This window comes from Colossoma macropomum, unplaced genomic scaffold (genome assembly GCF_904425465.1).
Source record: "Colossoma macropomum unplaced genomic scaffold, Colossoma_macropomum, whole genome shotgun sequence".
Classification (NCBI taxonomy): Eukaryota; Metazoa; Chordata; class Actinopteri; order Characiformes; family Serrasalmidae; genus Colossoma; species Colossoma macropomum.
In genome coordinates this window covers 25,647,902-25,673,185 of record NW_023494800.1, presented here as the reverse complement: position 1 = coordinate 25,673,185, position 25,284 = coordinate 25,647,902, and the positions used below count along the sequence as shown (strand labels likewise).

The window sequence follows — 25,284 nt, the reverse complement described above, 5'->3', positions numbered from 1 at the left end:
ACAACTTTAATAAAAATTAAATAAAGACATAGACATTCCCTGGCTCACAGACTGGTGGAGATTTTTTAATATGGCCCCTTCAGTGGTCGAGTTTGACACCCCTGCTCCAGCGTTTGAGAAACACAGAAGACGTTACAGAGTGGTAATTCTATAGTCGTGCGTCATTCTGTAGTCCATGTCATGCCCATATTAGGAACTCCAGGTCTAAGCTTGATTTCTATGGCCAGAATGAATGGGATTTATAGAAAATTGCTTCTATTGCACCTTATGTTAAATAAAAATGTCCAGAACATGATACGTTTTATCCTGTGTACATTTTTTCTCCCGAATACCACTGGATCCTCTGAATTATGAGGTCGTTAAACAGTCTTAATACTAATGTTGCTACATGAAAGCTAAAGCTACTGCGCATCGATTCGATGTCACTAAGCTACACGAAACGACTTCAGGCTATGGTGGTGTTCTGGTGAGTTGTGCTACCTTATTGAAATGTTCTACCGTAGCGCATAATTACAGGTATACCAGTAATAGAACCTCTATGGAGTTAAATCAGTGTCACCAGAACCTGAACCTGAATTTGTCATTCTAAACCTGAAATGGTGACGCTTTTTCAGGTTGAGAAATTCAGGTCTGTAAATTCAGGGAAACATCCGGGGGATTCGGGAAGAGCAAACAAGCATAGATATAATCAAACTTACACCTGGCCAATCACTAAACATCTCTGAGGTCACCGGGAGGGGTTTCTTTGTCACCGAGTACATGCCGATGAAGGACCATGGTAGAAGAGCACGTCACTGTAACATTTCCAATTGAAAATGACTTATTCTTCCTTCTCCCTTACGCTCACATCAGATACTAGTATTTATAGTAAAGTAATTTACTTTACTTGCACACAAATTTATTTGAATGATAACATGACAGTCGAGCCACTTAAGTGTAGGAAAAGCGATTGTAACGTGGATGCTAACAAGCTGGGCTGCTAACCGGTGCTTCGCCTCGAGTACGTTGTAAGAAAGAAATCAAGCATCAGCTTACATTAGTACGAACAACCAATAAAACAATAAATACAAAAAAACAATTAAAAATCTGCTGTGAACTTATATAAAGAGAACTTACAATTGGAAATGTTCAAGAACCAACTCACAATAGAGAAGCCATATAGAGATTGAGCTTAGACCAAACCGGCTCTGCTTAGACCCGGAGTTCTAACATGGGCATAAGAGCATGGAGCCTCCTCCTCTGTAACTCGAAGTGCATCAGCACAGCACTGGAAATTCCGCACTGGAACTGCAGTTTTGCTGGAAGTATTCCATTATTTTTTACACTTATTAAATAGTGAATTAAATAGTGTGGCTTGAAGGCTCTAAGCAACTGCTTATACAACCTACAGCAAGAAATGACTCCTCATTACTGTTATATGCTGTTGAATAGACTTAATAAAATACTATTTTAGTTTAGTCATACACAACAAATCTGGCTCCGTACTTGCTGTCCATCTGGCCAGTAATGGACACTGAAATGTATCTCTTATCTCGCCGCAAGAAATGATTTGTTCTAATTGATCTGCAGCATTTTCACACGAAACTCTTATTTTGTCAAGGTTTGTGGCCGAGTCCACCGGCAGGGGGCGACAGAGCGGAGATGATGATGACGATGACAGTGGTAGGTGGAGCTGAAGATTTGAAAGTGGCGGGTAGAGAAAGAAGGAAGCGCTGCAACGGGAGAAAAACTTCTATCTTCGGAGTTACTACATTCGGTGACAGCAGGCGAAAATATGTTTTTTTGTTGTTTAGATTGAATAAACTGCATTTATATCTTTGTTGAAACCTGTTTTATGTGTCGCTGGACCGCCGAAGACAAAAAAAAGTTTGTTGAGAAGCGTGGAGCCAGTCCGCCGCGTCTGAAACCAGGTAATTTAACAGTAACAGCTAACGGGCAGCGCTGCTAGCTTCATGCGAGTTGGCGAAAAGCAATGCTTGCGTAATATAACGTGATATCCTTATGTAAAACCGCATAGTAGTGTTTGTATTTCTCCCTGAGAGACTGTATGCCGAGGACTTAGTGCGTAAACGTTTAGGAAGTTAGTTTGCTAGCTAACGTAGCTACATGCATACAGCGGTCTTCGAAGTCAGCTTCTTGTTTGAATTTTCCCGTTCCACCTTAAATGGTGCAGCAGTCAAATCCATTTAAGGTGGTATGGGAAAATTCGAACAAGAAGCTGGCGAATAGGAAGCCAACGGCAGCCTCGTCAGCGGTCTGTAGGTAATTGGTGAGCATCGCTGTTGTAGTGAGCTCAGTAGCTTTTACCAAGTTTAAATATCTCAGTAAGTAACTAAATGTCTGCGTTATTCGGTCGAGTTTTATGCCATGATACCGTAACGGCTCCTGTTGTCGTTGTGGTAACGTTAAGTTGTAACGTCGCTGCATAACTGCAGAAAGGTATTTTCAGGAAAAGATTAATCCCTTAACTGTTACCCGTTTGTTTAGTCGGAGACACCCATAGCATCGGTTGATTTTACTTCTATCTTTATCGTTGTCGGATATTGTGGGGAATCTGGCCATCGCCAAGAGTTAGATAAGTTAGTTAGGTTAGCTAAGCTAATGTAGCTAACGCCCCTGTCTCTGGATGAACATAGGGCACAGAACTGTGCTCTCCATTAAAACCAATCCATTCAGATCTTTCTGATGAAGCGTATCCATGGGGGCAGGGTGTCTGTCCATAACAGGGACAGTTTAGTGAACTGGTCCGAAGAGACGACGACGTTAACATATTAATGTTACTCGGTTGTAAGATAACCTACATATCCATCTGCACGAGCCTCTTGTTGCTCAGCGTTTAACTGAAATAAATAAAATCTGTCTCACAAATAACTGCAAAAATGTAGCGTTAGGACATGGCAGTAGTGTTGTACGGATCTTGGTTGAATTTTTGATTGTTTCCACTGGTTCAAGCATGACGAAGGAGGACGACAAAGCCATTCCAGTCAGGGTTGCTCTTCGGTGCCGTCCACTGGTTCCCAAAGAAATCAGCGAGGGATGTCAGTGCTGCCTCACCTTTGTTCCCGGGGAACCGCAGGTCAGTATTGGATTTATTTTTTAGGGATGCACAATGAGGTCTGAATTCTATTGATATTGACAGATAATCGCTTAAAAAGATTGTCATTGGATAGATGTGTAGATTTGACCGATGTTTCAAACCAATATTTGAAGCTTTATTTATTGTACTCATTTTATTCATTTTACTGCGTGTGTAACACTAAAATGGTATACTTCTCTGAAAGGCTAATCCAGGTAGACGTAAACCCAATTTCTACATTTTATAATGTTGATATATCAGTATCGACAGGTGTACATGGAAAAATATCGAGTATCATCATCAGCCTGCGATTCCCATTTCCATGCATCCCTGTTTATTTTATTTTGTGCTTTCTTCTGCTGTTGTTTTTATTTAGATTGAATTTTTTTCCTCTTCCCAGGTGGTGGTGGGCAACGATAAAGCCTTTACATATGACTATGTATTCGATCCCACAACAGAGCAGGAGGAGGTGTTTAACACAGCCGTCTCTCCTTTATTGTCTGGGCTTTTCAAAGGTGTGCACAAATACATTTAGTCCTGGTCGCCAGTAGAATCGCACGAAAAGCATTTTTAAAGCTGTGTTTACATTACAGAAGTAAAAGCATTTTTTTTGTTCTGTATGGAGGCAGAAATCAATGTTTCAGTACACACTGGATGCATCCATCAGAACACAACTCTTTTTGTTTCCTTTTCTAACATGACACATGATGGTAAACTCCACTGAGATCCATTCAGATAACTCTCTCCACTTTGTATAGAATTATGAACTGTAAAACTCATGCCTACAAACTTGTTACTGAACCACTATTGCAACAACTGTACTGTCATGATCATAATTAAGTCTTTGTGTGACACCAACAGCGAAAAATTTTTGTTGCCATAAAAGGACCTGTTTGTGCCATTTTAAAGAAAATTAGAAATGATTAAAAGAAAAGAGCAGCTATGTGATGGATCTGAATCGTATTCAGGCTAGATTGAATGGTTGGTTGCTTGCACTTTACTTAGGCTTTTCTTGTGTGTCATGTCTGGTGTGAATTCTGGTGTAAATTTTGCCTCTTTATTAGTTGGAGAAAGAATCCTCTAATGTTGAATATGATTCACCACCCTAGGTTATAATGCCACGGTGCTGGCCTATGGCCAAACAGGCTCTGGAAAGACTTTCTCCATGGGTGGCACCTACACTTCAGCGCAGGAGAATGAGCCTGTCGTTGGGGTCATCCCTAGAGTGATCAAGAGAATCTTTCAGGAGAAAACCAAGAGGACAGACAGTGAATTTATAATAAATGTTTCTTATCTTGAGGTACCTTTTTGTAAAACCTTTCAAAATTTCTTCGGTTTTTCACTGTGAAGCATTGTGTAATCAACAAACCTTTTTTGTCACTGTGGTTGTTATTCCTAGATTTACAATGAAGAGATTTTGGATCTTCTCTGTACCTCAAAGGAAAAACCGGTTATTAGCATCAGGGAAGACCCAAAGGATGGCATTAAAGTGAGTAGTGAAATTGCCAGGGCCTGAATTTTGTGGCAGATGATGCATAGGGGATAAAAATTCAAATAACCAATAATATCGGCTGATATAATTTTGTAATTATATTTTAGGTTTCAGATTATATTCCAGTAGTTTTAAACAGTGCTTATCACTTAAATGTTGTTTTCGGCAATGTGCATAAAACTGAGGGTCCTCAGCATAGGCTGATGTTATCGACCACACAGTATATAGGTTGGGCTCTAGCAGATGCTGCTGCCAGCCTCCAGGAATTAATATTTAAAAGAATTACATAGCTTTTCTTGAAAGACTTATGAAAATAATGTATGGGCCATACTTGCATTTGAATCAAATTGTAAACCGAACAAATTACCTCAAGGTGGCGATGGAATAAGATTAAGTAAGATTCCTTTTTGGTGTTTCAGATTGTAGGCCTCACAGAAAAGGAGGTTTTCACTGCTCAGGAGATGGTGGGCTGTCTGGAGCTGGGAAACTCTGCCCGTACTGTGGGCTCCACAGCCATGAATGCAGCCTCATCCCGCTCCCACGCCATCTTCACAGTTAACTTGGAGCAGCGTCGTGGAGGTGACAAGTAAGTGAATGACATCAGTTAGATGCTGTGCTCACTCATAAGGTCGTTAACCCTGTCTTTTTTTTTTTTTTTTTTATAAACACATTAGCATGTTTTTCGGTTTGCTGTAATACAATAAATAGACAATAATAGAATTTTAGAGCTTGCCATGTTTCCTTGCATAAACTGCAAAACAGAAAGTACAGCTGACAAAAGTGCAGCGTTGGGAGTAATGTCATTGTTTGTTTCTTTACTCTTCTTGTTGTGATGTCAGCATTCATCAGCACTCCAATCATTCAGCTATTTCAGCCCCCTTTGGGCTCAAAATATTCAAACAGTAGTTTGGAAGTTGGCAAATCCTACCAAGGAAGACACTTTGATGAGCGTTAAGCTAAATGTTGAAAAATTTACCCAGAGTAAACAACTTTATTTTGAAAAACATGGGCCTGTTGTTTTTCTTAGGAGTGATGTAGTGGTCTCCAAGCTGCACTTGGTAGATCTCGCTGGATCTGAGAGACAGAAGAAAACCAAGGCAGAAGGAGATCGGCTCAAAGAGGGTGAGAGTTATTTACCTGGCTGAGTAAATGATGCCTAGTGGACACTACACAATATTCAAAAAATAAGAATCCTTACACATGTATCACCTGAGACCTGTTTGACGTAGCCATGTGCACACTACATGAGTGGTCGCAGATGACACTACATGGGTGTTTTGCCAGGAGAGCCAAACTGGTGCTTCAGAAACTTGCTGTAGTTTTTGTAGCTAATTTGTGCAGAAAGGAGAACAAAAAAAAATCTATTTTCATGATTTTTCAAAGAAGGAATTGTAGTCACTCCATAGCCTCACCTCCAGTTCCTGAATACATACAGAGCATGAGTGTCTGTTGCAAACCCACGCTGCTGAACTGTTCACACTGTGTGAGTGTTTGTGCTGGGCGCGCACAACAATTTGTTGCTGAGCCAGGTGGTTTATTGCGGATCCCAAAAATTTGTCTCTTATTTTCTTTCCCAGGTATCAGCATCAACAGAGGCCTGTTGTCACTGGGAAATGTGATCAGTGCCCTTGGTGATGAGAGCAAGAAGGGTACCTTTGTGCCTTACAGAGACTCCAAATTGACCCGCCTGCTACAGGGTAAGCATATTCTGAGCGCTTAAAACTTCTTGAGAAAGATGGCACAATACCACTTATTCTTTTCTGATAACAATACTTGATACCTTGGGTATCAGCTGACACTGATCAGATAATTTTTTTGTATTGCTAAGCTATAAAATGAAGAATTTTTAATTGAAGCACTTGAAAGTAGACTGTCATGCTCAGACTACTCAAACACTCTACTGTACAGGTAGGAATACACAGCTTACATCACACAATATGAATGAATGCTATTTCAGGATTTTCTGCTGGTATTGACCTGATACCGTCATACAGATATACCATTTCTACTTGCTGAGATTTGTCATAATATGCATCATGATTCTTCTTGATGTCCTAGGGTGAAGTAAAACTTCAACTAATTTGCGTCTTTTTTTTTTTCTTGCCTCTTTACAGACTCCTTGGGAGGGAACAGCCACACCTTAATGATTGCATGCATCAGTCCTGCTGACTCCAACATTGAGGAGACCATCAACACGTTGCGCTATGCAGACCGTGCCCGTAAAATCAAGAACAAGCCTGTTCTAAACATAGATCCGCAGGCTGCTGAGATGAAACGGCTTAAGCAGCAGGTATCAGTGCTTGCCAAATGGACCAGTGCTCTGAGTGTTACTTGTTGTTGGTAACTAAATGCTCCGCTATGTTTGGCAGGTTCAAGAGCTTCAGGTGATGTTGCTGCATGCCCGTGGAGGAGTAGCTCCTGTTCTTTCAGGGTAGGAGACTGTTTTGCTGATATCTCTCTAAGAAGGACAGTTGTATACATACACTGTAGACATAAAGCCTATATTCAGCATTGTAAAGCTCCTTCAGAATGAAGCCCCTAATGTTAACCTGTTTTTGCTTAAGGTCTGAGCCAGCTGAGAATGTGTCTAAGATTTTGGAGCAAAACCGCTGTCTGCAGGAGGAAAACAACAAACTGAGTCGAGAACTCGGTGAGGCTGTAGGACAGACTGCCCTCATGTTTGAAAGGATCATTATGGTAGGTACATTAATCTAGTTCTGGATATAATGTAGTCCGTAAATATGTGGACATGGACATACAGACGTTTAATGTTTTGGCTCTGTTAAAGTGCACAATGTCATCATTAATTTATTGGAATGTCCAGGACTGGGTTTCCCAAAAGCATCTTAGTGTTAAGATTATCTTAAAGTCCGGGTAAAATAGATTCAGAGATTTGTAGTACTTAATTGTAGAGTTAGTTAAACTGTTTTTCATCGTTTTTGTGTTCAGGATTTTTAGGGCGAGCCTGAAATCATGGCTTGATGATGCACTGGAGCCATACTTAGCATGACCCCCGTTATGACGTTATGACTAACATGATAACATAAAACACAACACATAAGCGTCAGTGTTTCTTCCAGCCTAACTTTACCTGGCTAGGTTGTGCTCACTCAGTGATACCTGTTGCAAATTTGCATAAAGGGAGAAAAAAAGACCATTCTGTCACAGACTGAGGTGCAAGGTTGATTCTCGGGTAGGTCAGTGTCCTCTGGCTACGAATTGGACAAGAGGGAATTCTTCTATGTGTTTGTGTCAGCTGGAACTCTGATAGCAGCTTCATTTCAATCCAAGAGAGGCTTAGCTGCTCAACCTAGCGAGCTAATAGATCTGCTAACATTACCATGAAGTCGAAGTCTGCTTCCTGTTCACCAACTTAATCGAATTTTCTCATACCACCTTAAATGGTGCAGCAGGAACTTTCTGGAGAGCACAAATCTGAAGTCGACTTTTAGCAGACACGTGTTTCAGAGCAGAGAACGTTTATGTTTTCACAATTTTAAACCTTTTTTTAATTTTATGATTTTATATACTATGGTTTTTTAATTTTTTCATTTTTTTAATTTTTATTTTTTTTTGGAAACCCAGCCCAGATTATCATCTCTGTAGGAGTTGGGTTGTTTTTTTTTGTTTTTTTTTTGGTGCGGGGCAGGGGATATCAGTACACTTGAGTATCGCGATATGTTTTGTAATACTGTATTGGTTCTCAGAAACACAGTATTGATTTTGAATAGTTGCAGATGCAAAGATTTGTGGCACATTACACTACCTGCACAAACTGTTACAAGCCTGCTTCTCTGCACTGTGACTGAGCTTGCTCTTCCACGCAGGAGATGTGTAACTTAACCATGTGGCCAAATGGATACAACTACAACACACACTCGGAGACCTTAAAATACAGCAAAAGGGAAAACACGCAGCACACAGGCTAGCTCAGGCTCTACTGTTTTGCTGCTAGTCAGCTGGGCTACTAAAGCTTGCTACCATATATACCCCCCAGAGTCCTTCAAAATAAGTGTCTTGGACCAAATTAAAACACACCTAACTACATTCAACCAAAAGCAAGAACAATATTTTCAAACTAAATACAACCTGACATGTCTGACGCCACAACATGTAATAACTAAACAAGAAAGTAAAATGAAATAAGAATATGTATTTGTTCTTGTGTGCCTATATGAAAAAAAATTTATTTGATTCTGTAGCCTTTATAGAAAAAGCTGTTGCAGTAATCCTGACAAGTTACTCAGCCCCTCAGTGCACAAAAAATGTGCTTGCAGTGCTGATAAGTAGTTGTTAGTATTTCATTTCTCGTTATTTGCAGAGTAGTAAGCGGTGCTTTTGTAATTTTGTATTTTGCTATTTGTTTGAAGAGGAGTTTAAAGAGAGGTTAGATTTGTTTACACAACCCAAAAAAAATTTGCAGCCCTGTTGTGTATTTGGACAGGACCAAAGTCACTGAAACATCAGTAGCATAATAAGTACATTCCCTCTTCTCACCATGTACAATTAATCCTATCCAAATACAATATAAGTCATTTGTCTTGCCAAAGACACACTCCTTTAAAGGTGCGGTATATGATTCTGGAGAACAAGTGTTAAATTAAACTCAACAGCAAAACAAATACATTCCCACGCTTCAGTGCTCCTTCAGAAGCTCAGCCCCCCCCAAATTCATGGAGGTACATTTCCAAGGCGAGCAACACTGAGCTGGCTAACTTGTTTTCCCCCCCTCATGAAAGATTATGGAAACCTAATGGAATTCCATTGCTCTCTGATTGTGGAGTTAATCAATTTCTGTTGATCGTCCCTTTAGACAGAGCAAACCAACGAGAAACTTCAGAGTAAACTAGAAGAACTGAGGCAGCATGCTGCGTAAGTTTGATGTCTTTTGCTGATGATAGGGTGTGTTGCTACTTGATGATATATAAAATCCAGACGATGGCACGTGATTGACATGGATGTGCTCAGTGGTTTCTTTATCTGTTTCAGGTGTAAAGTGGACCTACAGAAGATGGTGGAGACACTTGAAGATCAAGAGCTGAAGGAGAATGTGGAGGTTATCCGCAACCTTCAGCACCTCATCCTGGAGTTACAAGTAAGGGCCACTAGGTCTTGAAAAATGCACAAAGTAATGTTAAGGGCCAGTTCATGTATATTCTGCTTATTGTTCAGCATGAATTTTGCTTGAATCTGTTTGTCTTCTCTTGTGAAAGACTCAGTGTATGGACACCCAAACCCAATCACATTCATGTGTCTTGCTATCTAATTGCAAAACCGGGGGCCTTACTATAAAGACATTCCCCTATTTGCTGCTGTAACAGCCTCTGCTGTTCAGTGAAGGTTTTCCACTAGATTTTGGAAATGACTGGAGATTTGCTTTCATTCAGTCTCAGGGCACTGATGTTGAATGATGAGGCCTGGCTCGCAGTCTGCGTTCCAATTATCCCAAAGTTTGATGGGGTTGAGGTCAGTGCTCTGTGCAGGCCAGTCAAATTATTCTGCACCAAAATTTATCCAGACTTATCCAGTTCCAACCATGAAATAGTCCCAGACCATTATCCCTCTTCCCAGACTGTACGGTAGACTTTATGCAATCATGCAGGTAGAGTTCCATGGCATCTGATTGTACCACTGGGGCACCAAATATGAGCAAACTGGTGAATCTGAACACACAACACAATCATGGTTAGTATATCAAACATGTTTTTAACAAAAATGTGTCCAAATAAAAATGTATCCATGCCTAACTTATTGCATTAGAAGAACATGTTAAAACGTAAACTACCTTTTATTTATCAGTAGAATAGATGAAAAATAAGAAAATGAGGTAATTAGCAGAAACAAAAAGAATTTGGGTAGCAAACTAACTAAGAACTTATGACCCAATCTACTGCCAATCCTTGTCTACGGTGATCGCACAGCTGTATGCTTGATTTCATGAATCTGTTAGCACTGGGTGTGGATGAAACTGCCAAACCCTCTAATTAGAAAGGGTGTTCACATATTTTTGGCTTGTGGTATATAAGCTCTGTAAATCATGTATTGTTTCTTGACAACTTTTTTTTACTGGGTGTATGCTGAGATTTTTACCTTTTGAGGTTGTCAGATCAATTTTTCTTTGTAGAATGAGAGTGCAGGGATTGCAGCCACCATAGATGCCATGGCGTCAGGCAATTCTACATCTCTGGATGTTGACGGCGAAGGAAACTCTACAGACACAGCGAGTGGCAGTCCCGCCAGTGCCTCACCCCTGGTACCTGTTGCATTCTTTCAATACAGGGATTCATATTGTCGGTACAGTATTTAATGGTATGCATGATGATTTTGTATCTGAGACTTTAACTTCTCTTTTAGACCAGCAGTGCTGATGCACAAAAAGACTCTCCTGAGGCCTACACTACCCAGCATGCTCTGCGGCAAGCTCAGCTGTCCAAAGAGCTGATTGAGCTCAATAAGGTCCTCGCGCTGAAGGAGGCCTTTGTTAAGAAAATGTGCCAGAATGACAGTCACTTGGAACCCATACAAACAGAACATCAGGTAGGGAGACTGGTAGCTTGTGTTGTCAACATCAGATTTAAGCAGTAAGCTAAGTATAAACTGCCCCAACCTCAAAATTATTGGCACCCATTAAAAAACTGGGCACAAGCAATCATATATATTTTTTTTAATTGCCTCTAGTCTCCTCTAGTCCCATGTAAACGGCTTTGTCATCTACCTTTGGTCATTAACACCATCGTCAGGTTTGGTGCATACAGTGAGAAGCAGCCGATGCCTACTTTCAAATCTGCGAGTAGATCACTGATGCTTTGGGGCTGTTTTGCTGCTAGTGAAATTAAGTGGGATGATGAAGTCTGCTAAATACCAAGAGATTTTAGCCAAAAGTCTGTTTAGCTCTGTAGAGGGCTGAAACTTGTGGGTGGACCTTTTAGCAATATAATGACCCCTAACACATCAAAAATTCCACAAAAAAATGGTTGCAGGAACACAAAATCTGAGTTCTGCGACAGTGACAAAGAGGTCAAACCAAAAGGTTCGTACCTGTATTGAAGAGGGCAGTCCACAAGCAAAGATTCAAGAATTTCAAAGAAATGGAACTGTTTTGCATGCAGGAATGGTCCATGATCCCTTAACAAGTGTTCTCCAACCTTATGAAGTATTACAGAAAGTGACTCGTTGCTGTTATTCTCCAGATATTTAAAGTGGTGCCAATATTTTTGAAATCTGTTTTGAAGGTTTCCTTTGGTTACAATTATTTGTTTGTTCCACAACAGTTTCAACAGTTTAGCCTTGTAATTCAGAGGCTCCAGTCACATTCAAGGGAAAAGACAGATTTAGGACATGATTTGTCACTATGTGTAGTGAATTTTGTATGTATTTTTATTTATTTATGTATTTTTTTTTTTTAAGAACACTTCATTTTTCCCATAGAAAAGTTCTTTATTTGGGCATGGTTCTGATTACAAAATGATGCACAACATCAGAGGTCTGTTACCAGTACTCTTCCTGTTGTAGCACTATTCCTGTTGTAGAAATGGATGAGTTTTCCGTTGTCATCACTGTGATATGTTGGTACTGTTGCCTGAAAGTATACATCCTCACACCCCTAGGAAAACATAAAAAGCCTGCAGACTGCGGTTGGATCCTTGCAGAAAGAGAAGGAAGAACTGATCCTGGCACTGCACTCTGCTAAGAAAGATACCAATCAGGCAAAGTAAGCTGTCCAAAGCATGTATTACCTAAACTGCATGCTGCAGTTAGCTTGTGTAATGACAAATTTTCCTGTCCCTTGCTTTGTGGTTGTCCGCCCTCCGCCCCCTCTTCCCACATTTCTCTGTGTCTATGCAGATTGAGTGAGCAACGCAGGAAGAGGTTGCAGGAGCTAGAGGGGCAGATTACAGAGCTGAAGAAGAAGCTGCAGGATCAGTCCAAGCTGCTCAAGCTAAAGGAGTCCTCACTGCGGAGCGTAGCTAAGCTCAACCAGGAGATTCAGGTATGTTTGCAGTTTAGCAGCCCACACAGTAACAAGGCCTTGTATAATTTTCTAGAATACATGCATTGATGGGCAAACCAAAAAGATTCTTGGTTTACTTGAATTGCTTAAGTCCTGTAATAGCCATTATGCTCAGATCCTTTTAGCACTGACAGGTCTAGCTAAATACTGCAGTGCCAGACTTTAGTCTTTCTGCTTTCTTTCTTAAGGTTAAACACAGTAATATGGTGTACTTTTGTAAATGTGTAGGCAATGAAGGCCCAGCGGGTGCAGCTTATGAGGCAGATGAAGGAAGACTCTGAGAAGTTCCGTGTGTGGAAGCAGAAGAAGGATAAAGAGGTCATGCAGCTCAAAGAGAAGGTGGGAATTTTTAAACAGCAGCCAAAGTAGCAGTTCTGTGTTTTGATTGGATTTCGCATGATTGTTTCAGGCAGACTGATAAGTTTGTCTGGAATGTAAAATTTTGATTAGTTTATTTGCTTTGTATCCTATTTCCAATCCAGATTTTTTTTTCTCTCGGCAGGATCGTAAGCGGCAATACGAGATGCTGAAGCTGGAAAGAGATTTCCAGAAACAGGCAAATGTGTTACGCCGCAAAACTGAGGAGGTAACTTCGTCTCAAAGGGACTTTTGAGTTTTCTTCACATATACAGTCTTTAGGTGAATAAAGAGATTAACATTTAAACTTAACAAAAACTATAGTCTTTCGGGAAAATTATATTCAGAAACAAAGTAAACTGTACAGTTTTTGAAAGACACTTATGCCAGCAGTTGACTGGAAACTGTTTCTTTGAGCTGATCAGTTAATTTGCATGTTCACAGGCTGCTGCAGCCAACAAACGTCTGAAAGATGCTCTGCAGAAGAGAAGTGAGGTAGCTGAAAAGCGTAAAGATGTCCAGAACCGTGGCATGGAGGGTGTGGCAAGCAGAGTCAAGGTACACCAAACTTCTAAACATGTGTATGCTCTATATGCTTGACATTTACTGATAGCAAAATTAAACTCAAGCATGTTGCTATAGTTGTATCTAGAATTACATGTTTGTCTTAACAGAGTTATGCATGTGACTTCAGAATGCACATGAAAGTTCAAACTTCTGGCCTCCTTCTGTTAGGCATGGCTGCTGAACGAAGTGGAGGTACTGGTCAGTACAGAGGAGGCCCGCCGGCACCTGCAAGACCTGCTTGAGGATAGGAAGATCCTGGCTCAGGAGATTTCACAGCTCCGCCAGCAGATGGAGTCTGGAGAGCGACCTGCGGCTAAAGTCCGGGTAAACACTCCCATCTGCCAGCTGTCAGCTCAAACGTTTTTTTGTTTAATGTTCATATATTGGCCCATGAGGTACCTTATTGGTCCATCAGTAGACCAGAAACAGTAACTGGTGTACCAAATGCTAGATTGCTCTAGGTGGGCTGCATTTCAAGACTGCTTTAAACAGCTTAAAAACTGGAGGGTGGCTGGGGTTCACGTTAAAGAAGTGTGTTAGCTCGCACACCAGTAGTCAGTTTCAGAGAGAGGGAGAGAAAGAGGTTTGTTAAGAAACTGCCTGTGTTATTTCTCTCTCCTATGCACTATAATGCTAGCTTTTATAGGGATCTCCCTTAATTTACTTTATGTGAATAGAATAGAAAACAAATGCTGACGTGCAACAGTTATTTAACATTATTGACAACGTCCACAATGAAGTAAAAACATTTCAGGTGTTGACATGTAGTGTAAGTTAACAACTTAACCTCCAGAGGGCAGCAGTTCACTTAGTGTTGTCCTTATGTGAGCTGTTAGCAAAAGAAAAAAGAACAATTAGGGCTGAAAGTTGAAAAAGAAAGGATAAAGTAGTCACATGCAATGTATGCTAGTCTGACTTGAAAACATGCTGGTGTTGATTCTGAAGCATCAAAACAGAAAATGGTAGCTTTCTCTCCAGTGTTTTGATAAACCAAAATACTCCCTAAAGACATGCAGATTGTACTGTAAGTGACTTGTCAGAGCTAACATTACCTTTTATAAAGACCACTAAAGCTTAGTGTGTTACATTACTAACATTAGTTGCAAGAATATCCTAAACCTTATCGGTTTCTGGTTATAAGAAGTATTTATCACTTCAAAAAAACTATTGAACGTTAAGGAGCATGTCCTGTCACAGCATTACATACCTTAGCTAGTTAGCTAGCTGGCTAGCTGCGTACGGCTGATTAATCCTGTAAAATACAACTTACTTTGCAAACGGTTTTCACACGGAAAAAAATGCCATCCATTCGTCTTGAGACCTGTTTTCATATAGCTTGTCCAGTAGACTAGCGTGTTAAAATGGTAAATGGCTTAAATGATTCTGCAGCTTGAAGAGCTGTAACTGTTGAGATACATATTTATCACTTATTTTTTAACCATTGCTTATTACTTTCTGTAGCTCAAAACAGTGAGAAGGCTTAAACAAAGTGGCTTTTATACCATGGTAGCAATTTAGCTCATAGTTTGTCAGAATTTTGCCAAAAATTGTTACCTCATGTTTACAGGCCACAATTAAGTCAATTTGTTCACATTAATACTTGAATGTTATTCATTTTTTGCAATGCTACTGTTTGTAGTGGCACAGTCTCTACTGATTGTGGTGGTACAATTTCTGTAATGTGATTTTTGTTTCATATCCACCATGGCTCACATGGTTTTGATTTCTTGTCTGTCATACATTAAATTTGGTGCGCGACCTGATTTTTGTTTTGCTGTTTCTTAAAGCGTCGTACCCTCACCATCTCAGAGCTGGAGGGCAAGGGGGATCTGGAGGCTTCCATCAGTAAACAAGTGGAGAACCTGGAGACTGAGATGGGACTCAGGTCAGCCACTTACGTAAACTAGCCTCTGTTAAACTAAAGCTTATACTAACTCTCTTGGCTTTTGCTCTCCTGTTACAGTGATTTGGGAGTGTTTCTGTACTACATTTTTGGTTTTAATTTGGCTCATCTCTCTCTCACTCTGTCATACCCAGGAGTGCTCAGATAGCTGACCTGCAGCAGAAGGTTCTGGATGCTGATAATGAGGGACGCATGAAACAGCGCTGGGACTCGATCACCACCATTGTGGAGGCAAAGAGCGCTTTGAAAATCCTCATGTCTGAGGTGAGAACCGACTCCAGGTGTTGGCACATCTGTTTTCAGTGACTTGATCTGTCACTATCTTATTCCTAAGTTGTTAGTAGTTTTGTATGTGGTAGCAGGTGGTATACAGATTTAATTTCTTCCTAAGGTATGAGCTTTATCAGAACCTTTTAATTGGAACGCAACAAGTAAGCACAGATGATGCAGCATGCATACCGCACCGTATTTCTTGGAGGATAATGTATAAAGGAGCAACTGGGATGCGCCTTTAGCCTAGCATGGACAACAGATCACTAGCTATGCCTCAGTTTCCTCTTGTCTGCCTGCAGTGCGGCCTCACTTGGTCACCTGCATTAGACAGCGCCGTGATCTCATAGCCAGGTCTCAGGCCATAGGTTTATCTGTATATCTGTTTTTACTGTTTTACACACATTTCAGTTTTAAGAAAGTTAATGATTATGGTTTTTATTGAAATGTTGTCCCAGTGTAATAGGCCACTGTTAAGTTACAAATATAGGTTTCTTAAACATTTAAATTAGGCCAGATCATTGATTACACCTGTAGATGTCTCTCTTATACTTCTGTTGCAAGAACTCAACTATACATTTCCATTAATATTTCCAAAACATGTAAAGATGAATTAGATTTTCTAGAAAGTTCTAAAGTGATATATCATGAGATACTGAATCCATCAGAAATTAAGTATACCGGCCCATACTATGTGGATGTGCTAAATTCCTGTTCTATAGTGGTGTTGTGATTTTGCTGTTTGTATTGTTTGTATTGTTTGTATTGTTTGTATGTTTGTTTGTTTGTTTGTTTGTTCATTTATTTTATTCTGGTATTGTAAACACTGTTTTAACACAAAGTATATACAATGCAGGTTGTAACTGCCAAAACAGCAAATGCCAAGCTGGAGAGTGAACTGAAGCAGGAGCGAGCCAACCACGTGGACCTGCAGAAGGTGCTGTGTGATGAGAGGAAGCTCATGTCCACCATGGAAATGGAGCATCAGAGCCATCTGGTGGAAATAGAGCAGAGACACCAAGAGAAAGTGAGCTTTTACATATTCTAGCATTGCAGGAACCGTTTTGTTTTACTTTTTAACTACTTGATCTCTAGGGATGGTTTTTAATAATTTAAAAATATTATTGATAAACTCCAGTGAGCTAATATGAGTTATATGAGGTTACTTTAAAAAATATATATATAAACGCAATGTATGTAGTTAGTTATTTTTTTTATTATTATTTTTTTTCCCCCTTCACTTTTTTATTTCACATTTTTCATAGTGTTTGAAGTTTAGGTGTGTGTATTTCTAATGATTTCTTTGGTGCTGCATCCCTCTAGGTGTTGTATCTCCTCAGCCAGCTCCAGAACAAGCCTATAGCAGAGGAGCAGGAAAAGAATGAGCAGGAGATGTCTAAAAGGGAGAGAGAGCTGCTACAGCGCATGAAATTCCAGGTGGGATGATGGCCTGTAGCTCTTGAAACCCCCTTTTCTCATTCCTAACCTGATCAGTTCCTGGGCTGATGTGCTGTGGAGTCTTGGATATAGTGTAATATAGAACATTTAGCATGACTAAAAATTAAATTTTAACAGGAAGAAGAGATTGAGAAGATGCGGGAGCTCACTGAACAAAACCAGAAACTCATGGAAGAGAATGAACAATACAAGCAGGTAAAATCTGGCATTAAGTAAATTCAAATGGATAACATTTGGTTTTCTTTATGGTTCACAAATGTCATTTACCAGGCAGTAACCACTACTTCAGGATTTAATAGGGGTTATTTTGTTTTGACTTTATATCAACAGAAATTACTTCTGGCTCAGCTGACTAGCGCTAAGAAAGTAGTTCCAGCTGTGTCTGAATCTCCTGACACGTCATTTGAATATATCCCTCCTAAGGTGAGTCTTCAATTTTGTAAAATGTTTCATATGTCTGTTTCAGAGCTACCCATTTATGAGGACGGCTGTGTTTGAAAACTTTCCACAGATTGGCAAGATACACAGCTGTTGTATATAGTTGACTAACCCAGTATTTCTCTGTCCTAGATCCAAAGTATGTACATGTTACATATTTCATTGGTAAATGTTATATAGTTTCCTGGTAGTACACAGTGACGTAATCGGAAGATAGTTTAGAGGTGACGAGTCATTACATTTTGGTGAAAGATTGCAGGAAAAAATAAATTGTTCAAAAAAAAATTACATACAATTCAGGCTAGGTTTGTAAGTTTAAAATAAAAACGTTGGTCAAGGTGAACACGTTCTTGTGTCCTGTAGTTGAACCCTATTGTATAATTGTCACTGTTTGTCTTCTCAAAGCCCAAGGCCAAAAGCTACTCCACAGCCCGGGCACCTCTGCAGGAGCCCATCATTGACCTAGATGAGCTGGTGTCCCCATCGGAGTCTGAGAGGGAGGAGGAAGAGTGGCTCCCAGAAAAGAAGGAGAAAAGCCGACGAGGCCCCAGGAAATCTAAAATGACTGGGGTGAGACATTGTGGTCATTGATTTTGGAGATAAATATTAACTTTAGGAGCTGAAACTCTCTCTCCCTACTTTCTCTCCTTTCAAGACACCCCCTTTACCTGCTCAGGCTGGAATTGTTTTAAAAATTTACACTGTTGTGGTTAATAAAAACAGCACTCCTTTATTAAAGGTTACTCGTCTGCTTCAGTCTAAAGTTTTTCTGTCAACAGCCACATCAGCTCATTCAACATGCCTTTCTTTTTGTGTTCTCTGTAGTGTGCATGTAAGGGCCGCTGTGTCAATAAACTGTGCCGCTGTCGGAAGGGAAGAATGACCTGTGGTGAGAACTGTCTTTGTGACCACGAGAAGTGCCGCAACATGGAGAACCGTGCTAATGCGGTGAGAAAGAATGGGGGTTCTATATTCATATTTGGCTACTGTGTTACTACCCAAAGGCCTTACATAATCAGTTGTTTGTTTGTTTGTTTCCCCCCTTTTTTTTTTTTTACTTCAGGATATGACTGAAATAAATGCGTCAAAGGACTCTGTTTCTGTTCCGGAAGACCCCACTGCTGTAAGCCCTCGAGATGCCACCTTCTTCAGGCCTCCTTGCGTTCCGCCAACTAAAAATGTAAAACTTTTTTTCCCCTCCCCTCCTCCCTTTGTTATAAGGATGTTGTTAGCCAGATGGAACGCGTAAAGCGATGGCCACTCTTTACAAATCGACCATAATGACACTGTCATTTGTTTTTCTTCCCTGTGTTATTGCTATTAGGAAATGGGAGACATGGGCCAACTATCCTCGGTTTTAAAGCTCGAGAAGAAACCAGTTCCTGCTGATTTTGATAGTGACAGTGAGGAATTTGAAGAGACGAGTATGCCAAGCTTTCTGAGGAAGAACAAACGAGGACTGAACAATTTCAAGAACAGCTTTTTCTCTGGCTGTACTCCTGTTCGTGAGGAATCTTGAGGTAGCAGAGGCAGGTAACCAAACCTGCTAACTGTCCTTTTTTATGTCTGTTTTGTCTCTCTTTATTTGTCTTTTCACTTCTTTGTCAGTGTCTTTTTTTAATATAGCTCTGTAAAAGTTTAGGTTCTGTCCACCACTGTCGTACTGTGGCAAATAATGGTTGCTTATGCACTACTGGTTTGATGAGTTAGACTGATCATAGAGCCTTTTATGGACTTTTAACAGTATGGAAGCAGACCATCAGTCTTTTACAAATGTACCTTTTTAGATGCAATTTCTGTGAAAAATAGACTTCAATAAATGGATGTTTTAAGGTTCTTTTGCTGAGCATTTTCATTTTGGGCTTTGTGATTGCTGGTAGAGACATTCTCAAAACAGTGATTTAAGCTATGAAAATTTATGGGGTGCACTTAAAGTATTAAATGCAGGATGTTTCAAGGGGCATTCAGATGATGTATGATGTGTTTCATGTACTTATGGGGAGATACCTGAATATTTAGACTTTAATGTTGCTTACTACAATGGATGACTGAGCTCTGACTTATATGACGCATTGGTTTACATTTTGTTTCTGTACAGTCTAAAGCAAGAAGACTTGCAGAAAATGCAACATTTTATAGTTCAAATCAGAATTGAATCTTCAGAGAACAGTCAGGGGACTGATAAATGCAAATAACTTGAACTCCTGAAGTTTCATTACTTTATTTATCTATAGTACCAAAGCAGGTGAGGAGCGTTTAGGAATGCTGACCATGTGCATAATATTCAAACAAGTTCTGAGACTAGCTATGATTGCTTTTCTCTCCTGAATAAATGAATGGCAATGAGCCACTAAACCAGGCATGCGATGGATTTATATCATGGTTGGGTGAGATGTTGCTTTCAGGATCAATATGAGCTGGCCTGAGCATTGCCTGAGAAGGGCAAATGCCTAGTTGCTAATGGAATATAAAAAGAAAGTTGACACTTAATAAACGAAATGTGTGGGAAGTGATCACACCATACAACTTTTTGGTTTACTGAAAGTTGTCATGGCCTGTTTTGTAACATCCACTTTTTTTTCATGTGACCACTGTGTTTCACAATTATGGCCAAAACATTCTGTTGGGGAGTGGAAGGGTCTCTCAGGTGTTTCTGGGACAGCATGCAGTTTTGCAGTGGTCACTACTGCCGACTAAGGCTAAAAGAACAGGAATCGAACTAAGATAAACCTATCAAGAAAGTGTAGAGCTTCAGAAGACCTGCAACTGTTGCTTCTAAATCACAAATCTGTGCCCATAAAATTCACCACATCAAACTGCCAGCTAAACATCACTAATTGATACTAACAGACTCCATTTAACTGGTTTACACTTTATATCCTCTTTATAACTGTATATTCTCCCTGACTAAAGTAGGCTGAGAGGTTAGCAGAAAGCTAATGGGCAAACAGGCTAATGGCCATTAATGTCCAAGAGACCTAAAGTTCAAGCTTTTAAAGCAAGAGTTACTAAAAAACTGAGACCTATAAAGCAAAAAATATTACTCGTATGTAGGGGTGGGCAAGATTATCATTTATTGTTATTGTCTTGAAGTATGGTGATTTTTGCCATATTGCTATGTCAGATGTGAAATACGAGTGCCATGCTTACCCCTGCTAGCTTGGCACTAACATATGGTGAAACTAAAAGAATTTTTGTGTCGCTGGTTTGAAAAAAACTTCAGCGAGTTAACAGATTTCTACACTGTACAATGTAATGGCATTGCTTTAGGGGTTTGTACAATGATGGTGTAAACAAAATAAAAAGGTTGAAATTGAAAATGTAATCCTCTGACTGAAGCGTCTTTCTCATGCAGGTTCAGGTTCTTTTCACAGATCAGTTACAAACATCAGGACACAAGCATTCAAGCCTCCTCACAATAAGGATTATTTGCATTTTCATTCATTCCCACATTTGTTATGTTAGGATGTCACTAGCACTTAACATATTTAACATGTATAGTCTGTTTTTACTCTTTGCAGGACGTTCTGGCCGCAAGTCACTCAAAGCATCATGGGGTGAAAGAATAAGGTGAATAGTCTTTAAAAAGATCTGAGTTTGTCCAGCACCTTATAGACAAGATTTGTGAATGCAGGCTACTGCAGTGTTCTTCAGTCCCTCTTGCCTGTAGGATGGTATTTGTTTCAAAATTACTTTTGGGACCTTCCCTGCATCTGCGATTTCTTAAGAAGTCTGCTTTCTCAACATCTTGAATTTTGGTAGGATTCTGAAATCAATATGCATTGAGTTTTCATATCCTCTTTAGGAGGATTCACTCTGCTGTCATTGAGTGATGAACAGGTTATGGAGAAATTAGACCTGATAGCTCTGACATTTAGGTATTGGGTGTAGTGAAAAGTTTGTTTTTGCAACTCCTGTTAAAGGAATGCAAGGCAAGACGCTGCAGGCAGAAATGTATTTATTTTTGGTCTCGTCAATAAGTTTTCAGATTTTTGGATAAATTGCATCTATAACACATCTTAAACTAATCAAGTTTTTTTTAACTTATCTGTAATCTGTTTTTCTGTGTGTTTAGTCAATTCTTGTCTGTGTTTTGCTTTAAAGTAACCTTTAATGAAGGCTTAGCTCAGCCACTTCAGCTTTTTTCTGTAGAATATAAATAGAATATACACATCTGTATTTCCTTTGTGCTAATACCAACCATGATCGAACTGTGTAATGCACTTCTGAGGCCCTTCTTAAAAAGGTTTTTCTTAATCAGTTTACATTCACGACCAGAAATATCAGCTTCTAGACATTTTACGTTCCTAGACATATTCTGAAGGATATTACAGAAGCAGGTTCTAATTTATTGCTCATAGCTGGATCAAAATAACCTCAAACAATATATAACAGTGAATAGTCTGGCAGTGTCTCATCACAATGAAATAAAGCACACAAGGCAGTGTTGCTGTAATTTTATCTTTTTCATTCTTCACAATATGCTCAAACTCAAACACTAGAAAAACCCCGAATTACTGAAATGCTTTATTGCTTTTAGAAAACAGTAACAACAAAAAATGACTAAATATACATAATACTCAGGTTTTCAATAATGTAATGTTATAAATGCTATAAACAGTTCTTCCCCAGGTTCATTTACTATGCTGTTATTGTCAAGCAGTCATGGGCCATTAGTGGAGGACAAGAACTTTTAGCTATCCATTGTCATTTCATGAATGATTTCTGCATAAGAATGTGTTCTTAGGCAGGATCCTTCACCTTGTAAGTGGTTTTTGCTTACCAAATTTGCAGCAAGTGCCTCAAATGTAATTTCCTGTGTTGTTAGCGTCAAGTTTAACTATGCCCCACATTCACTTTCCCACTCTGGATTTAATACTTAAATTCACTATTGCTCAGCAAATCTTTTTAAAAAACAAAAAAATTATGAAATGCTGCTTGCATAAGTATTCACCCTCTTCAGACTAGTACTTGGTAAAACCACCTTTTGCTGCAATAACAGCTTTTAAGTCTGGGGTAAATTTCTACTATCTATGCACACTGTTTGGGAGAGATTTTCACCCATTCTTCCTGGCAGATTTGCTCCAGGTTTCTCAGGTTGGTTGGATGCAAGTGGACTGCAATTTTCAAAAATTGCCACAGGTTCTTGATTGGATTTGATTTGGTCGTTGTAGAACATTCCCCCTTTTTGTTCAACCATTTTGGTGTTACTTTGGCCTTGCGCTTGGGATCATAGTTTTGCTGAAAGATTAAGTTTCTCTCAAGCATTAGTATTTTTAGGAGACTGAAGCCGAATGTCTTAAGTCCCTGTATTTTGCCTTATCCAGCCTTCCATCAGTTTTAACAGCTTTAAAAGCATCTCCACATCATGATGCTGCCACTGCCATACTTCACTGCTGAGATAGTGTTTGTGCAGGAATGAGCAGTGTTAGGTTTGCGCCATACATGTTTTGAGTTGAAAAGCTCCATTTTTGTCTGCCCACAAAACCTTATTCCACATTTTAGCAGTGTCACTTTCTTGCAAACTCCACGTATTTTTTTTTTTTTTTTATTTTTTTTTATATAAAGTAATGGCTTCTTTCTAGCCACCCTCACACAGAGGCCAATTGTATGTAGAGCTCTTCATATCATTGACCGGTGCACCTTCACTGCAGTCTCAGCTACCAAACTCTGTAGAGTGATCATTGGCCTCTCTGTGGTTTCCCCTCACACGTCCCATTTTTCCTCTGTTGTTGGGTTTTGAAGGACAGCTTCCATTTCCTTGCAACTGATCCAGCAGTGCTCACTGGGATAAAAACACTTGTTATTTTGTAGCCTTTTCTTTTCTGATGCATGTTTGTAACTTTATCACTTTTTTTTTTAGAATGCTCTTTGGTTTTTAATTTTTAGAGCTCATTCAGATTCACAGTCTGAACAGTGGTACCTGGATTAAGTGGGTCTTTTATCCAGAAAAGGTGAACTTTTTAATGATTCGCAGGTCAACTGTTAGCCAACAGTATTCTTGTTAGTGCAGTATCTTTCATCTGTGTAAATGTGGAGCTTCGACTGCACAGGAGTTGAATACTTATTCATGTATCTCATAAAATTGTGTGTGTGTGTGTGTGTGTGTGTGTGTGTGTGTGTGTGTGTGTGTAAATCAGCCATAACATTAAATACAGGGAGATTCACTCGAAAGAGGCCTCGAATATTCTGTTGTAACTCCCGTTAGGATGAAGCATTCTGGAACAAAAAAATACACTACATACCTTGGCGTGTGTAATCAGTTACATTATATGTGATGCTGGAAATGATCTCCGTTTTCTGACAGACACATTAGGGGGTAGGGGGTTATGCAAATGGAGGTTAAACGTCGTGACGGCTGTCCGGTGTCTACCTCATCGCTCAGACACAGGGGCATCCCGACTTGTTTGAAGCTCCATATACTGAGGAGCACATTGCACGTTGTTTCGTTCAGATTGCTTCATCCTATAGTGAGTTATTACAGAATATTCGGGAGCTCTTTCGAGTGAATCTCCCTGTAGAAACCACCGCCTTGTTTCTACACTTGTCCATTTTATCAGCTCCATATAGGTGCACTTTGTAGTTCTACAATAACAGGCTGTAGTCCATCTGTTTCTCTACATACTTCATTAGCTCTCTTTCACCCCGTTTTTTTAAAGGTCAGGACCACCACAGAGCAGAATTTTTAAACACTGTCCACTCACTGTCCACTCTATTAGACACTCCTACCTTGTCAGTCCACCTTGTAGATGTAAAGTCAGAGACGATAGCTCATCTGCTGCTGCACAGTTTGTGTTGGTCATCCTCTAGTCCTTCATCGGTGGTCACAGGACGCTGCCCACAGGACGCTGTTGGCTGGATGTTTTTGGTTGGTGGACTATTCTCAGTCCAGCAGTGACACTGAGGTGTTTTAAAAACTCCAGCAGCACTGCTGTGTCTGATCCACGGGGCGTATCTTACCGAGATGAATCTTCTTCACACAGTGAGCCGACGAGTTTCCTCTTCAGATGCTCCAACATGGAGGATGTGCTCCTATGTCAGAAAACGTAGGCTTTACAAACAGCACAACTGACAACCTTGTTTCCAAGTTTAGCTCCCACACTTTCGAGGATTTTGTTCTTGAGGCTGCCATCGCTCTGTTGTTAGTTAACTCTCCGGTGAGCAGTAATGTCAACGTTCCTAGTGAGCGTAAGAAAAAACTCGTAATGAAGTCACCAACTAGTCGACTACTAAATAAGTTGCCAACTAATTTGGTCGTTGATTTTAGTTGACTAAGTCGAATAACCCTTGCACCCCTAAAATGAGTGTAGATACAAAGGTGTTTTGAATGTTATGGCTGATCGTTGTGTGCATATGTACTATATGGACAAAAGTATTGGAACACCTACAGGAGATTTTATGACATCCCATTCTAAATCCATAGGCATTAATATGGATTTTATATTACAGCTTCCCCTCTTCTGGGAAGCTTTCCACATGATTTTGAAGTGTGTCTGGGAATTTTTGCCCATTCATCCAGAAGAGCATTTGTGAGGTCAGACACTGATGTTGGACCAGAGGGCCTGTTTTGCAATCTCTGTTCTAATTCATCCCAAAGGTGTTTGATGGGGTTGAGGTCAGGGCTCTGTGAGGGCCATTCAAGTTCCTCCACATCAAACTCACCCAACCAGGCCTTTATGGGCCTTGCTTTGTGCACTGGGGCTTAGTCATGC

General features: G+C 39.9%; 1 protein-coding gene across 1 annotated transcript; it reads left to right on the top strand.

Moving 5' to 3' along the window:
- Window positions 1–1,684: 1,684 nt before the first annotated feature.
- Window positions 1,685–19,384, top strand: kif4 (kinesin family member 4). Its single transcript, XM_036589012.1, has 31 exons — window positions 1,685–1,910; window positions 2,953–3,076; window positions 3,477–3,591; window positions 4,186–4,376; window positions 4,476–4,565; window positions 4,988–5,154; window positions 5,596–5,690; window positions 6,146–6,265; window positions 6,683–6,858; window positions 6,938–6,999; window positions 7,133–7,265; window positions 9,382–9,440; window positions 9,558–9,663; window positions 10,693–10,821; window positions 10,923–11,105; window positions 12,176–12,279; window positions 12,414–12,558; window positions 12,808–12,918; window positions 13,082–13,165; window positions 13,381–13,494; window positions 13,672–13,827; window positions 15,291–15,388; window positions 15,541–15,670; window positions 16,533–16,703; window positions 17,000–17,113; window positions 17,252–17,329; window positions 17,465–17,557; window positions 17,978–18,142; window positions 18,398–18,520; window positions 18,636–18,752; window positions 18,897–19,384. Exons 2-31 carry the CDS (start codon window positions 2,954–2,956, stop codon window positions 19,089–19,091), a joined length of 3,747 nt encoding a protein of 1,248 aa, XP_036444905.1. The 5' UTR covers window positions 1,685–1,910; window position 2,953; the 3' UTR covers window positions 19,092–19,384.
- The last annotated feature ends 5,900 nt before the right edge of the window (window positions 19,385–25,284 follow it).